This window comes from Syngnathus scovelli, chromosome 7 (genome assembly GCF_024217435.2).
Source record: "Syngnathus scovelli strain Florida chromosome 7, RoL_Ssco_1.2, whole genome shotgun sequence".
Lineage (NCBI taxonomy): Eukaryota > Metazoa > Chordata > Actinopteri > Syngnathiformes > Syngnathidae > Syngnathus > Syngnathus scovelli.
In genome coordinates this window covers 7,074,569-7,088,238 of record NC_090853.1, presented here as the reverse complement: position 1 = coordinate 7,088,238, position 13,670 = coordinate 7,074,569, and the positions used below count along the sequence as shown (strand labels likewise).

At 39.7% G+C, this 13,670-nt stretch overlaps 1 protein-coding gene across 1 annotated transcript in view; it reads right to left on the bottom strand.

Annotated features, from left to right (window-relative positions):
- Positions 1–825: 825 nt before the first annotated feature.
- sorl1 (sortilin-related receptor, L(DLR class) A repeats containing) overlaps positions 826–13,670 on the bottom strand; it is a 33,528-nt gene continuing 20,683 nt past the window's right edge. Inside the window, exons 20-48 of the mRNA XM_049726759.2 lie at positions 13,231–13,477; positions 13,009–13,147; positions 12,646–12,819; positions 12,427–12,540; positions 11,390–11,512; positions 10,949–11,068; positions 10,629–10,754; positions 10,110–10,220; positions 9,882–10,013; positions 9,515–9,646; positions 9,251–9,385; positions 8,759–8,911; positions 8,486–8,653; positions 7,880–8,008; positions 7,646–7,772; positions 7,216–7,385; positions 6,867–6,979; positions 6,602–6,706; positions 6,393–6,459; positions 6,195–6,277; positions 6,032–6,122; positions 5,560–5,747; positions 5,272–5,391; positions 5,004–5,168; positions 4,214–4,388; positions 3,804–3,910; positions 3,544–3,736; positions 3,156–3,368; positions 826–2,953 (exon numbers count right to left, since the gene is read on the bottom strand). Of these exons, the coding sequence (XP_049582716.1) occupies positions 2,886–2,953; positions 3,156–3,368; positions 3,544–3,736; positions 3,804–3,910; positions 4,214–4,388; positions 5,004–5,168; positions 5,272–5,391; positions 5,560–5,747; positions 6,032–6,122; positions 6,195–6,277; positions 6,393–6,459; positions 6,602–6,706; positions 6,867–6,979; positions 7,216–7,385; positions 7,646–7,772; positions 7,880–8,008; positions 8,486–8,653; positions 8,759–8,911; positions 9,251–9,385; positions 9,515–9,646; positions 9,882–10,013; positions 10,110–10,220; positions 10,629–10,754; positions 10,949–11,068; positions 11,390–11,512; positions 12,427–12,540; positions 12,646–12,819; positions 13,009–13,147; positions 13,231–13,477 (3,988 nt within the window). The 3' untranslated portion in view covers positions 826–2,885. The remainder of the gene's footprint in view (positions 2,954–3,155; positions 3,369–3,543; positions 3,737–3,803; positions 3,911–4,213; positions 4,389–5,003; positions 5,169–5,271; positions 5,392–5,559; positions 5,748–6,031; positions 6,123–6,194; positions 6,278–6,392; positions 6,460–6,601; positions 6,707–6,866; positions 6,980–7,215; positions 7,386–7,645; positions 7,773–7,879; positions 8,009–8,485; positions 8,654–8,758; positions 8,912–9,250; positions 9,386–9,514; positions 9,647–9,881; positions 10,014–10,109; positions 10,221–10,628; positions 10,755–10,948; positions 11,069–11,389; positions 11,513–12,426; positions 12,541–12,645; positions 12,820–13,008; positions 13,148–13,230; positions 13,478–13,670) is intronic.

Here is a 13,670-nt window from a genome sequence, read left to right as displayed (position 1 = left end):
AAAATGTTTCTACTGATTGCTGGCCAGCTTGCTGGACCTGTGAGTTGAATTTGCATCTGCCAGCACTAAAGTACTGATTTTGAAGGCCGTGGGAAGATTACAGCATGGTAGCGCATACTGAAAGTAATGCAGCCAAGAGAAACACAAGGAAATCAAGAAAACAGACTGCTAGGAATTAAGAATTATTAAGACATAGAACACGTTAGTTAGTCAGTGCTTCTGATAGTTCAGGCCAGCAGAGAAGGCCCTGATGATTCATCACTGATACATTGGTGTGAATGTGAGGATGAATGGTTGTTTGTCTATAAGTGCCTTAAAATGTTGTATGTCCCTGCCATATAGTTGAAATGCTGAAATCACCTTGGTTTCAAAGCGCACCAAAGGATCTACTGCCCTCTCGTGGACCATATGAACGCAGCCTCCACCTCTACCAAGTTGGAGCTCTGACCCCTCAGCACACAAACACACTTTTTGATGATGAGCTAAAATTTAATCTTTGCAACTCAATTCTATAATATAGTGTGCAACTAAAATAAGGAACTGGAGCAACCGTAGATGGAATCATAATTTATATTCTATTTGTTTAATTTAATACTGTACAGGATATTCTTATATACACACTTCAATAAATATCTGACCGCATAATTTTTATTCTTTACTGTGAAGATATCTGTATGCTTAAACGTTTCTTTGATCAAATGTTGAATATGCTATACATTTTGTTTTTCAAGGTTAAGGTATGTTGAAGATGCCCTCTTATCGATTGGCTTATCAGATACGGCACACTGTACCCAGCAAATGTTCAGAGTAAAAGTGACAATAAAATGGAATTTTAATCACCTTTATTTCAGCATAAGTGGTTTTTGAAAACACCTCACACTGTTTCTTAAACTTTTTTTTTTTCAACCTCTGAGTAAGCAAACAAGACATCAATATCATCAAAAATGGCCAAGGCCAGATTTCCATGCCGAACAACATTTTGAAGCAAACGTTGACAAAGACAAGTGGGGCGCAAATGGCCAAAAACAATAATTACACTTTGTACATGAATTTTAAAAGTTGCTTAAAAGTATCCCCAAAAGTAAATTGGAAAGAAGCAGTGATTTGACAAAACTGAACAAATGCCCAAGAAATAGCATCATCTTAATGTGACAGTGTATGCATATACGTAGGTGCAACATTGTTTTCTATCATTCATTATACAGACACCTGATGAGTCTTATAAGGCATTATGTGGTCAAACGCAAACAAAAATTACATTAAATTGGAAAAAAAATTGTAGAGAGCAAACAACCATTGCCAGAAAAAAATAAATAAAGTTAAGGCAAAGACTATACAAAAAGCCGTGGAACGCAATCCAAAAAGCAAAAACAAAAAAAAACAAAAAAAAAGAGGAAGCAGTACCTCGAAGCATTTCCACACAAAAAGACACAAACAAATAAAGAGCATGTGCTGACCACTGTGGAATGGTTTCTTACAGACCCACTGTAATAAGAATGAAGAATAAATCACATAAAAGTCACAGATAGTGAGGGAAGAATGAGATGATTACAAAATACATTCATGTAGACTTCTTAAAAAGAACAACAAATCAAAATCAAGCAGAGGACCCAACGGCTCAAACTCAGAGGCTACACACAACTTTTCAGTTAAAAGACTACCATACATACTACATACAATCGGGGGACGGGTAAGTGGGAGGTAGGTGACATGAGTGACTTCATTTTCAATGCGGACACGTTTAGGGATGTGTGACAAAGAGCTTGTATACACATGGTCTTTAAAAATGTTTAAAAAAAAAAATCTCACTTGAATGATATTAGTATTAAGCCATGCAGACTATCTGATCTGGGGAGTGGGGTTGCTCAGTAAAATCTTCATTCAAACTGTGAATGTGAATCCTAACAGCAGCTACTTATCTATTCCTCGGCTACTATCTGCATTATAACCCGCCAAGTGATCCATTACCATTTAAAGAGCAGGGTGGACCTAACCCGTGAGGATGATGACGGTGGTGCTTCGCTGGTACCCAAAACAATTCCCTGAGAACTCCAAACGCGGCGACTACATTTATGGCAAAAAGGCTGGGGATGATCATTTTGACTAGTTTTAGAAAAATCAAAATATACAGTATATTTTACAAAATAATATGGTGCAGCATTACAAAGATAGGATGTATTAAAAGCCAATATTTACAGATAGCTCTAATGAATTCAGGTGATGCTTAAAAGGGAAATTCAACCTCCCAAAGCTTGGAATTATCCAATCATTTTGGCACGTGTCAACATATAAATATACAACAGTGTGCTGGTGGTGGAAAATCTAAACAAAACAAGTTTATCGATGTAACAAAGCAGTCTCTAGAATGTTGTTTTATAATGTTTAACATTCAGCTCGTTCCCAAATCAAAGACAATTCGAATTCTACAGATGATATTTGATTGACAGCTGACTATTCTGACTCGCTCATACGGGATGTGTTTGCTGTGATATGTTGATGTCTAAACATACATTTGCCTTTTTGTATTCTTCTATTTTTTTATGCGACTCATGTTTTTGTTTTATATGTGCATTTGTATGTTTTTTTTGCATTCTATATTTAAGTCTCTGGATGCTTAATTTGGCTTTAAGCAATGGACCACGTAAAACGGGTTTGTCGTTTCACGTCGTACTCAACAAACGCTAAATTCTTCACAGTATGCCTCAGTGTCCAACACAACCTCCATATATTCTTTTCTTATAAAAAATAAGTTATTGCGCATCCAAAAAAGTGCATTGTAGATTTGAAAAATATCTCTATCTCTCATTTCTTCATGTTTCTTTCTAATTAGGTGGCTTCCTGTCAAGGAGGGGAGAAGAGAAGTACGTCAAAGGAGAGCGGCTGCGCTACGCAATGACCATGGGAACGTCATCTGAGAAGCCGCTAATCATGGGCGCATCTTCGTCATCATCCACTGGGGAGCAGAAAGAGGGATAAAGTTCAAACCGGGATAAATATTTCCTTTTGAATTATCCTTAGTGATGTAACATGACTTTAAGGACAATGTCGCAGATAACTCAATACTTTAGATAACGTTTGAAATGTCACTAAAACATGCAAAAAATGTATCCTGCAAGATATGACAATATCAATAAAAATATTTGAATTTTGCTCACCTAATTCATCCCCAGAGGAGAAGATGGCAGAGCCTAGGCGTGAGTTATAGTGGGAGTTGGCGAAGGCGGTAAAATTGTTTTGTAGTCGACGGTGTCTGAGGTAGAGTATCACCAAACCGCCACATACTCCCAGCAGCAGCAAGAAGAGGACTGGAACCACGACTGCCGCCATGTCCTCAGAGTGGCCTTCACTTGCCGAGGCCTCACTTGCTCCTAGAAACACAAAACAAGCAAACTTGGTACCTCTTCTGAGGTTTGCAAATACTTGTATGGAACTTGCTCTCAACAGTTTCCAAAGGATTGGAATTAAAAGGTAGAGTCCATTATATGCATTAAAAAAATTGAAAAATAGAAGATGGAAAAAATAGTAGGATTCATTCCCTAATACCTGCTCTAAGTTGATTATACAGCAGCACTGCGGGCTCGCCACACAGTTGGCTGTTGAGCAAGCAGCGCGCTTGGACATAGAACGTGTAGTTGTGTCCAATCTGCAGGCTGCTGATGCGGAAGTAGGTCTCGAGAGTATTTCCCAGGAAGGTTGTCTTGTTGGTCAAACTGTCGTACACGTGCACCTCATACCCCTGTAAACAATTAGCGTTAAAAATAAAGCTCTAGCGAATAATTTCATAGCAATGATGAGTCTCTCACCCTGCTCTCATTGAAATTCTGCTCTTTGACTGCTAGGCTCTTCCAGAGCAAGAATACGTGGTCATTCTCAGTCAGTATCTTCAAGGCCTCAGGAGCTGAAAGTGGAACTGTAGAAGAAAGAAAATTGATTTTGAAGAAATATCAAACAAAGCAAACACAAATACAGTAGACGAAACAAAACTACATTTTGCGAATTAAAAAGAACACAACATCTGTATTAATGTATAAGTGATGGCTGCTGAATTACAGTTTTTTTTTTAATCTATCTCCAACGGCTTAATCATTACTAGTGAGTCACATGGCATCCACCAACTCACGGGCGAAGGGATGCCAATTGTCCATGCACAGATCAGACCATAAGTATTCATGTATTAGATGTTCCAACAAATCAACATGAGGTTGCTTCATACCAGTGCTGAGAGTGAAGCTGGCTTCCTTGCTCATGTTGCGGAGACGGACTGAGATACTGTAACGTCCTCCAGGCTCCAGGCCTTTCAACCGGTACTCTACTGTGTTGTTCTGGGAAGCTACTTTGTAGTCCCGCTCCACCTTGCGGATGGCATCCCATACATGGATTGCATATGTCTAAACAGAAAGACCGGAAACATGAGATGAAATAATATTTCTCTTAGGTTTCAGGTGCGTGCGATCATATCTAATGTCAGTTAAATGCACTGCATAGTCTACTTACCTAGAACTTCACAATAACAAAAGCGCATATAAAAATATAATAGCGATAGAAATACATAAAGAAAACCATAATATTTGAAAATGCAGTACATGTGTTTCTATTATTTCATTCTACAGCAATTTTATAATTAGTACGTAATACTTCTTAGATTATGATTTTTTTTCTTGGCAGACAAATGTGTGAAAAATTGAGCAATTGGAAAAAGAAAAAAAATAAGAAATTGATGTGCCTATATTAAGGAACAAATAGGATTGATTTCTTTTTCAGAGTTTGTCCATTGTGTTCTTATTTCGACCTATACAGGAGGTTTACGTACATGTAAAATAGTTCCACGCATTGGGCAGCGATGACTTGGTACGCAAGTCGCCTCCATTAACGCGATAGTTAATTCATAATTACAGAAAATATTTGTTGGGCATTAATATAAAACAATCTATTGAAAAGCAGTGCGATGGTGAGGCATTTGCACTCATCATAATCACAATTACATAAAGAGACGAGAGTTGTACCAGAGAAGTATTTGGTGTATCATATGGTGGCTGCCACTTCAGTGTGACCTCTGTCTTTTCTATATTCACACGATGGAGATTCCTGGGTGGTAGCCGTTCATTCGGAATCATTTTGACCACAACATGCTCCGATGGAGGACCCAAGTAGGGTGAGACAGCCCGTACCTAAAGCCCAAACAAAGCAAAGATTAGATGACTCGGCCTTTCTCAGCCTAACAAACAATTCAACTGATAATGGCAAAAGGAAGCGTGTCTGTAAAAGACTCACCAGAAAAAGATACTGTTCGCCACTGTTCACAGTGAACGTCAGATTGGTAAGAGTGGTGCGGATTTGATAAGGACTATGGTACAACTCCAGGAAGGATGTAGCATAAAACACACCGTACACCTACAAATAAACACCATCATTAAATTTTGAATCATGATCATCATTAAAAGTGTTTTCATTATAATCTGTCATTGTCATCATTTCATTTTTGTTCCTTTCAAGGTGGTTCAGATGAGCAGGAGGGTGTCGCCCTATTGTTGAGACAGTACTGGTAGACATGTTGTGCACCTGTGCAGCATTGGTGATGGTCCAGCTGCAGTCCACAGAAGTTTGGTTGAGGGCTCGGGCTTTGAGGAGGGGCTGATCTGGCTGGATGCCAGGAGTCTGATGATGAGACAAGGCTGTTGCACTGTCTCCTATTCTGGTCTGAGCCCACACAGCCACCTCATACACTGTCCCTGCTGTCAGGTTCATCGCTGAAGTTTGACAAAGAAAACATTTGGCATTATAATTATTTAAGCAGTGTCTCATCCGAGTCTCAGAAATAACATGCCCAGAAAAAGTGCAGGATTTCAATGATTACAAAAAAGAGCTCGACTGTTCTTGATATCTATAAAATAAATGTTGTCAAAATTGTGATCTGATTTTCTTTGTTGTTCATGATGCATTTTTTTAGCGAACGTTGTGTGCCTTGAGATTTTAACATTATAAATAATAAGCCTTCACTCAATAAAGGGTTGGAAATACTGGCATAGTGTACCTCTGAGGATCTTCTGCTTGACGGTATAGTTCTTGCTCTCCTTCATGTGCGAGTCAAACTGCCAGGACAGAATCACGATGTACTGTTCCACCTTAAACACATGAGCACATTAGTTTGTTTGTCGGTAAAAAAAAAAAAAATTCACAGCACATGCTGCACCTACTTCATACTGGGAGTTCAGGCTGAATGAGAGGCTCATGGACTCCGCAGTGATGCTGTCGACAATCACGGAAGGAGGAGGTAGAGCTGCACCAGAGCAAATGCAAAACTCAAGATAACCCAACTGTCAATGTGTCCACATCAACAGAAGGTGGCAGTATGGCTTAATATTTATAGATGGAGCGTATACAAACAATCTCACCTTTCAAGGGAGTAATTGATTTAATTTCAGTCCAGCTTCCTAAACCTCGGCTGGTCACAGCTGCCACCTGAAAAAAAAATGTCATGACATTGTGTACAGTGAAACTGGACAGTATTTATGAGCACTTTTTCCATATTTTGTTTTGTTTCAATTTCATTAAGCGGTGTTGAAAATGTTTGGATGGATATGGGAGTGTGTGTCTGGCTTACTCTGAACTTGTACTGCATGTCTGGCTGCAGCTCCTTCACCTCGGTGCTCGTTGTGGCACTTCTCTGTGATGTCCACTCCATAGCTGTTTGTTCACTGTACTCAACCTGAGGGGCATTGTCACACTTAATAAATCAGATTTTGACAACCCCAAATGGTTCCCCTTCCTTCTCAATACTTTTTAAACTTAATACATTTCATTTTTAAAATGCAAACTGAAGAATAAAGAGAGAGATGCAGGCTGTGAGAAGAGCGTGAAAAACGTACGATATACTCTCGAACGAGGCCGTTTCCTTTGTCAGGGGGACTCCAGGAAACATCAACTGTACCATCCTTACTATTATCACAAGACAGCTGCAGGTTCCTGGGAGCCTCAGGCACTGCAGAGAACATACATTTTATATAAAAAAAAAATATATATATATATATACGTGTATATATTTATGTTTTTGTTTTTTTTAATTACCAGAGTATACAGGCAGGTGGAGAAAATAAAGTATCATGACTTGAAAATTAAGCAAGAGCAACACTTTAAAATGACACATTCTGCTTTCTACAATACATTGAGCCTCAGCACAAGGTAGGTCAGATCATAAAAAAAATCACTAAGACTCACATCCTTCTGGCGTTCTGATGGTAATCATCTCATTGGTCTTGTGAAGCTTGCTGAGACACTGTGTGAGAACCTTGACTTGATAGGTGGTGTCTGGTCTCAGAACAGTAAGTTTGTAGCTCATCTTGTTACTGTGAGTGTCCATGATGGTCCACTGTTGGGTGCCTATAAGCCTAACACACATATAAACATGTTAGAGATAGTCACGACTTCCTAGTTATGATATTCATGCTGCTGCAAAGACAAACTAAAATACAAGTACCTACATATCTGTTGGTCATATACAAAAACTCTATCATAAATAATAATAATAATAATGATAAAAGAGAAAACATCTCAAATATGTATACATTTGCTGGACACATTTACACTTGCATTAAAATAAAAATATTAAGACTGGATGTGGGTAAATGCTAAATACAGGGGTACCCACCTGTAGTAGATGAGGTAGTAGCAGGAGTCCAGGGGAAGCTTTTTAGGATGAGACCATGTGAGAGTGATGGCCCCCGAGAAGTCTGGATTCCACTGAAGATTCTGGACTTTAAAGGCCAGAGTATCAGCTAGAAGAAAATAGAGTCCACATAAGACAGTGATACAAATATCAAAAACACTATTGTAATCCTTTCACACATGCACTACAGACTGACCAACTTCAGCATGAACTTACAAGTGCAGTTGTCCTCATCGCTGTGGTCAGAACAGTCTAAAAAGCCGTCACACCGCTCTTCGTCCAGCACACAGGCTTCCCCATCAGCGCAGCGGTTCCCGTTTACACAGAGCAATGGCCCGCGGGTGGCTGTGAAAAGAGTAAAAGCGTTCCTCATTCTTCTGATTGCCAAGATTTTGAAACAAAAGCATTTTGCAGGCCGATACAGTAGATTCACAGTCTTTTTGGAGAAACATAAATGGTATAATGCACTGTAATGACTTTCTGCAAAGTTATGCAGAATTTGCAATAGCAACTTAGAACCCATAGTAATATTGCATTGTTATTGAGATGGCTGTCAAGAATATCAAAATATGAAATTTTGTCCATATTGCAGAGCCCCGAGTGTGTCATCTTAATAAAGCCACCCCTTACTGCAGTGCAATTATTTTCTCTTATGGCACCTGAGGGACAATAAAATATTTCAGGCCGTCCCCAAGTCTCCTCAGCGACTATAGTATCATTTTGTTATTGACTGGCTGAAGTTTGTCTTGAAGAAGGCCTTGACTGTTTCCTTTACTATGTGTATAATGGTAGCACCACTTTATGCGGTACAAAGAGACTTACGACAATTGGCTTCGTCGGAAGCATCCCGACAGTGAATCTTGCCGTCGCAACGCTGCCAGTCTGGGATGCAGAGATGTGTATGGCGACAACGAAACTGATCCTGACTACATCGCCCATGAGAGGATGGCGCCTGGGTGGAAATTGGTGTCTGTGTCACAGTGTCATTAACTGCACATAGAAGAATAGAAAAAAAATACATTGCTGCATGTTATTATCAATGATTTACAGAGAATATATACACGTGATATGCAAACACGTTATGGAATCAAGTACCTGTGGGACATCCCAGCTCATCACTGCCATCTGGACAGTCTGCATAGCCGTCACAAACCCAACTGTTGATGATACAAGCTCCGGTGCCACAGTGGAAGCGGTTGGGGGCGCAGGTCAATGGACCAGGGGACACGGTGTGAGGAACTGCTCCACCTGGTGGGTGGAAGTTTGTTAAATTATGCTGAGTGGATGTTGAGATTTTATAAATTCATCCACTGGGATGCTTTAATGTAGACAAGATAAATAATCAATGCTAGCAGTTTAAATCTGTTAAAAATGTCAAATTTAAGAATGTCAGTAAAAAAATGTTTCCAGTCGCAATGACTTATATTTACTTTAAATAGAATATTTACAGTACAAAAAATGTAAAAATTAGTAAAAATAGTCAAATTAAAAATTAAAAAAAAGACTAAATACTTATTTTAGGGCCATTTAGGGCTATGTCTTTGGGGATTTTGGAATATTGTGGAATATAAATGGTGACGCACGTACCTGTGCACTCCGATTCATCCGACCAGTCCCCACAATCGTTTTCATCATCACACTTCCACCATGTTGGGATGCAACGTCCACTTTTACATTCAAACTGGAAGTACCTCGAGCAACCAGGTACTTCAGTGGGAGCAGCTGCAACATATAAGGAAACAAACAAAGTGAGTTTTGTGCTCCTCAAAACAAACCACTTCTGCACAAACATCTCTGTGTACTGTGTTCGAGATTACTTTCTGAGGAGTACACCAGAATAAACCTTCTCACCACAGTTGGCTTCATCAGAGTAGTCACCACAGTCGTCCATGCCGTCACATTTCCACTCCAGGCTCACACACACTCCGTTGGCACACTGGAAGGTGTATGCATCGCATACTTTTCCGAACTCTGATGGAGTGGCTGACAAAACAAGCAAAATGTGTGTCAGTAGGTTGAATAGTTAGAGGTAAGCACAACATACAGTTTATTCATTTATATCGACCATTCACAAATCCACATTTGATGGACACATTAGTATGTCAGAATTGTGCACTCATTTCAACATAAAGATATTTATCTATTCCTATTCATACTTCTTTCCAAGGTAAAACAAAGACAAAGAAATTGGTAAACAGGCAGATGTAAGATTGCTTACCACATTTGGCATAATCTGGATCCTCATCAGACCCATCTTCACAGTGTTTGACACCATCACATACCATGGACTGAAAGAGACACTGGGCTCGGTTCTTGCATACAAACTCCATGTAGCGAGTACACAAGGGGTCTGAGGGTGAATAAACAAACAAGGTGCAATGTGCTTAACAAACGTGGATGCGTGGAACTGACACAATTTGCAATCGTTTAAGTTAACCATGCTCACCACAGAATTCCTCATCAGCACCATCTGGACACTCCTTCACGCCATTACAGTGGGAAGTAATTGGCAAGCAAGTGTTATTGGCGCATTGGAAGCCTTTGCATTTGTTTCCCTCTGGAAAATGAAATAAACATTACTGGGGGAAAAAAAAAAAAAAGCTTCTTCATGATTGTGGCAATGACACACTAATATAGCTTCATTATCCTGTCCTGTCCTGCAACTTGTCCAGAGAATATCTGAAATTTTCTATGGTGAAAACCATCAGAGCTTTTATAACAAAATAATAGCAATTGGTAATATATAATAACATATTCTGTCGTGTTTATGAATTAATGGTAAGGTTCAGCAACTAGTAGAATTGTTTTCTGGAGTCAACTATTTCTTGAAGAACATAACATTACCTTGTGTATATAAACCAAAATGCTGATGGTAGCAATCCAACAAGTGTGGACTATCTTAAGTGATGCAACAGATATCAGTGTTGTGTTATGTACGTTAGTGTTAGTAAGTGTTTCATGTTACCACAGTAATGAGGGTCTTCATCTGAGCTATCCTGGCAGTCATTGTCACCGTCGCACGTCCAGCGCTGTGGTATGCAGTGGCCCGTATGACACTGGAAACTACTGGATTCACATGTATGTTGGGCAGCTAGAAAGAAACAACAATTTGAGAAAACGGTGAGGAAAGCTTTGAGGATATCATTTTACAAAATTGTATGACTTTTACTAGTATAACAAAAAAGCTGGTAAATATTATGACTAAGCTAATGCAATATAATTATTAAAAGTGTTTTTATCAGAGGAATCGTATCACTGAATTCTTTAAAAAAAAAAAAACATTACCTGTGCAGTTAGCCTCATCCGACCAGTCTCTGCAGTCGTTGTCTCCATCACAACGCCAGGCGTCACGGATACAAACACCCCGTGCACACGTAAACTCCCCAGTACCACACACGTGAGAATCTATGAGCCAAAACAATCGTCATGGACGTAAAAACATACACACTTAGGGATAACGTCACTACTGTTGACAGCATATTCCTTTTGTGTGCAGCATAATAGCTAAATCCTGCGTCACCATTTTTGCTTTGAACTTTAAGCTCTACTAATTTACAGATCCGAATACACCTCAAAAGTTTTTCATTTGGAATTTATTTTTAGAGACAGTGAGACCAAGCGTTAATTAAGAGCAATCCTCTCTTATTTATTGCTAAAAACAATTACCCCAGCTTGGAAACATTGCATTATAACCTACAGTACCTGGATATAAACATTAAGACTTACCACAATTTTCTTCATCACTGTTGTCTCCACAGTCATCTTCATGGTCACATTGAAAAGCCAAGGGAATGCATGAACCGGAGAGGACGCAGCGGAATTGGTTGATTGGGTCACAAGTTGTAGTTGCTGAAGACACCAACAAGATATGGGCAGTTTGAGGGATGCTCACTTTTTATTGGAAGATAACACTCTCGATGGAGATGAAAAGAGAAATGACAAATGTGAGAATAATAAATCGTGACTGCCTTGATCAAGGGCCCACTGAAAAATGGATTTTGTTCCAAAGAAAAACTCAAACAAATGACGCTCAAGTACAAAAGCTACGGCTTTTACTCAAATAACATGAAATGGCAATTATAGATTGCTTTTGTACCTTGGGGACTCCCGTTATTGTGACAATTACTAATTTGGTGGGTTTCTAAATTCAAAACAAGGTCAAAGGCAACAGCTCGCAGCTTCAGTCCATAAACAGTAAACGCATAACCACTCCCCTGGGTTGAGTAAAACGCAAACAAAAAGCACTCCACAGATTTTTACAGTAGACTTCTAGAAGGTAGTAAATACGAGCACACATTACCACCATTCCATCAAACCCTTTTTATGGATGATTGGGCTCCATGTCATTTTTACAGCCAATTATATCGAATGTCCAACAGGCCATCCAAGGACAGAAGTAACTAGAGTAGCACTTTCATAAAAATCCTGTCAAAGCCAAACGATGCTAGACAGCAGCAAACATCTTCATCATAATTTAACAACTATTACTGTATCACAGCACGACTATGTGAGCAAAAGGGCGGACAACCCGTTTACATGTGCACCTGGGTTTGAATCCAGGTTCCAGCCATTCTATACGGAGTTTTTGCATGTTCTCTGTGCTTTTCTCAGGGCACTCCGGTTTCCTTCTACTTTCCAAATACATGCATGGTAGGTTCATTGAACAGTTTAAATTGTTGTACTCTGATGAGGACAAGCTATTTTAATCAATGAATGGACGAATGGATGAATGATGGACGGACGGATAGAAAGTGTGTACTTACGACACTCCTGTTCATCACTCATGTCCCCACAGTCGTCGTCACTGTCACATTTCCAGATATTACTAATACAACGGCCATTCGAGCAGCGATACTGATTGGCGGAACAGCTTAGCTCTGACAATGACAGGCACATCCACATGCAATTGGTCAATCATTTCTAATGGAGACATAATCTGACCAATTGCAGCACATGGTGTTTTTCATATAGCACAGTCTCACCAGTTTTAACGCAAGTTTTGTTTTGAAGCTGGTATCCTCTGGGGCATTGGCATTGTAGCTGTCCATCAGGCAAGGTGGTAGTTGGTGTGTCTTCTGGGCAAATGCAGGTGTGTCTAGAGCCAGGCTGAGGCAGACACAATAGTGTGCATGGCTGGTCTGCACAGGCATTGTGACCTGGTACATAATATTTCAAGAGATATTTTTGGTGGTGATGACATTCAGTAGATTCTACAGGACATACTACAATCAAGGATGGGGCAAAATACTCGTACTATGAGATCTGGCGGGATGAGAAGCCCACTAGAGTTCAAGTTATTAGCTATTATTTAATTATTGATGAACTTAGACAGACATGTATCTCACCTCCGTTTTTGCCTTTATAAAAAATCTTGAGGTCCATGACACCAGTCAGTCGGCCAACAATTAGCTCATTACTCTGGGCACCAGTTTTCGGAGCTTTGAAGATGCCCATTCTGGACCAGTCGTCCCAATACAAGTCATTCTGCAAGCAAGTTTGTGAAAATATTCTCAAAACATTGGCATACTCATTTAAAAATAGTGAAACTAAAATGGAAAAGTACTCACCTTGAAGACAGCGATGGCATATGGGTGGGGCAACTCCTCAAAGAGAATGTGTCGTTGGCCTCCATTGAAGTCAGCCCTCTCGATGCGGTCGCTGAAGGCCTCAGTCCAGTACAGCCAGTGATCATCAGCAGTAATTCCGTTGGGCCAGCGGACGCCCTCTGATGCAATTGAGGACACATTGGTTCCATCCATTGCACTACGGTAAATACCCGCTGCTCTGTCTCCCCAGTCAGTCCAGAACATCAAACTGTGAGGTGATACAAAATGAATTAAATATCATTTATCTACAATCACATATACGTTCTTTGTATATATATCGGCAATGATAGCATATAGCAAGCAGGCCCCCGTTGTTCCAAACTTATTGAAGCCCCGATTATATATTGGCTTGTATCATGGCTGACTGTTTTATGTTAGTAACGACCCAATCTGCGTCAAAA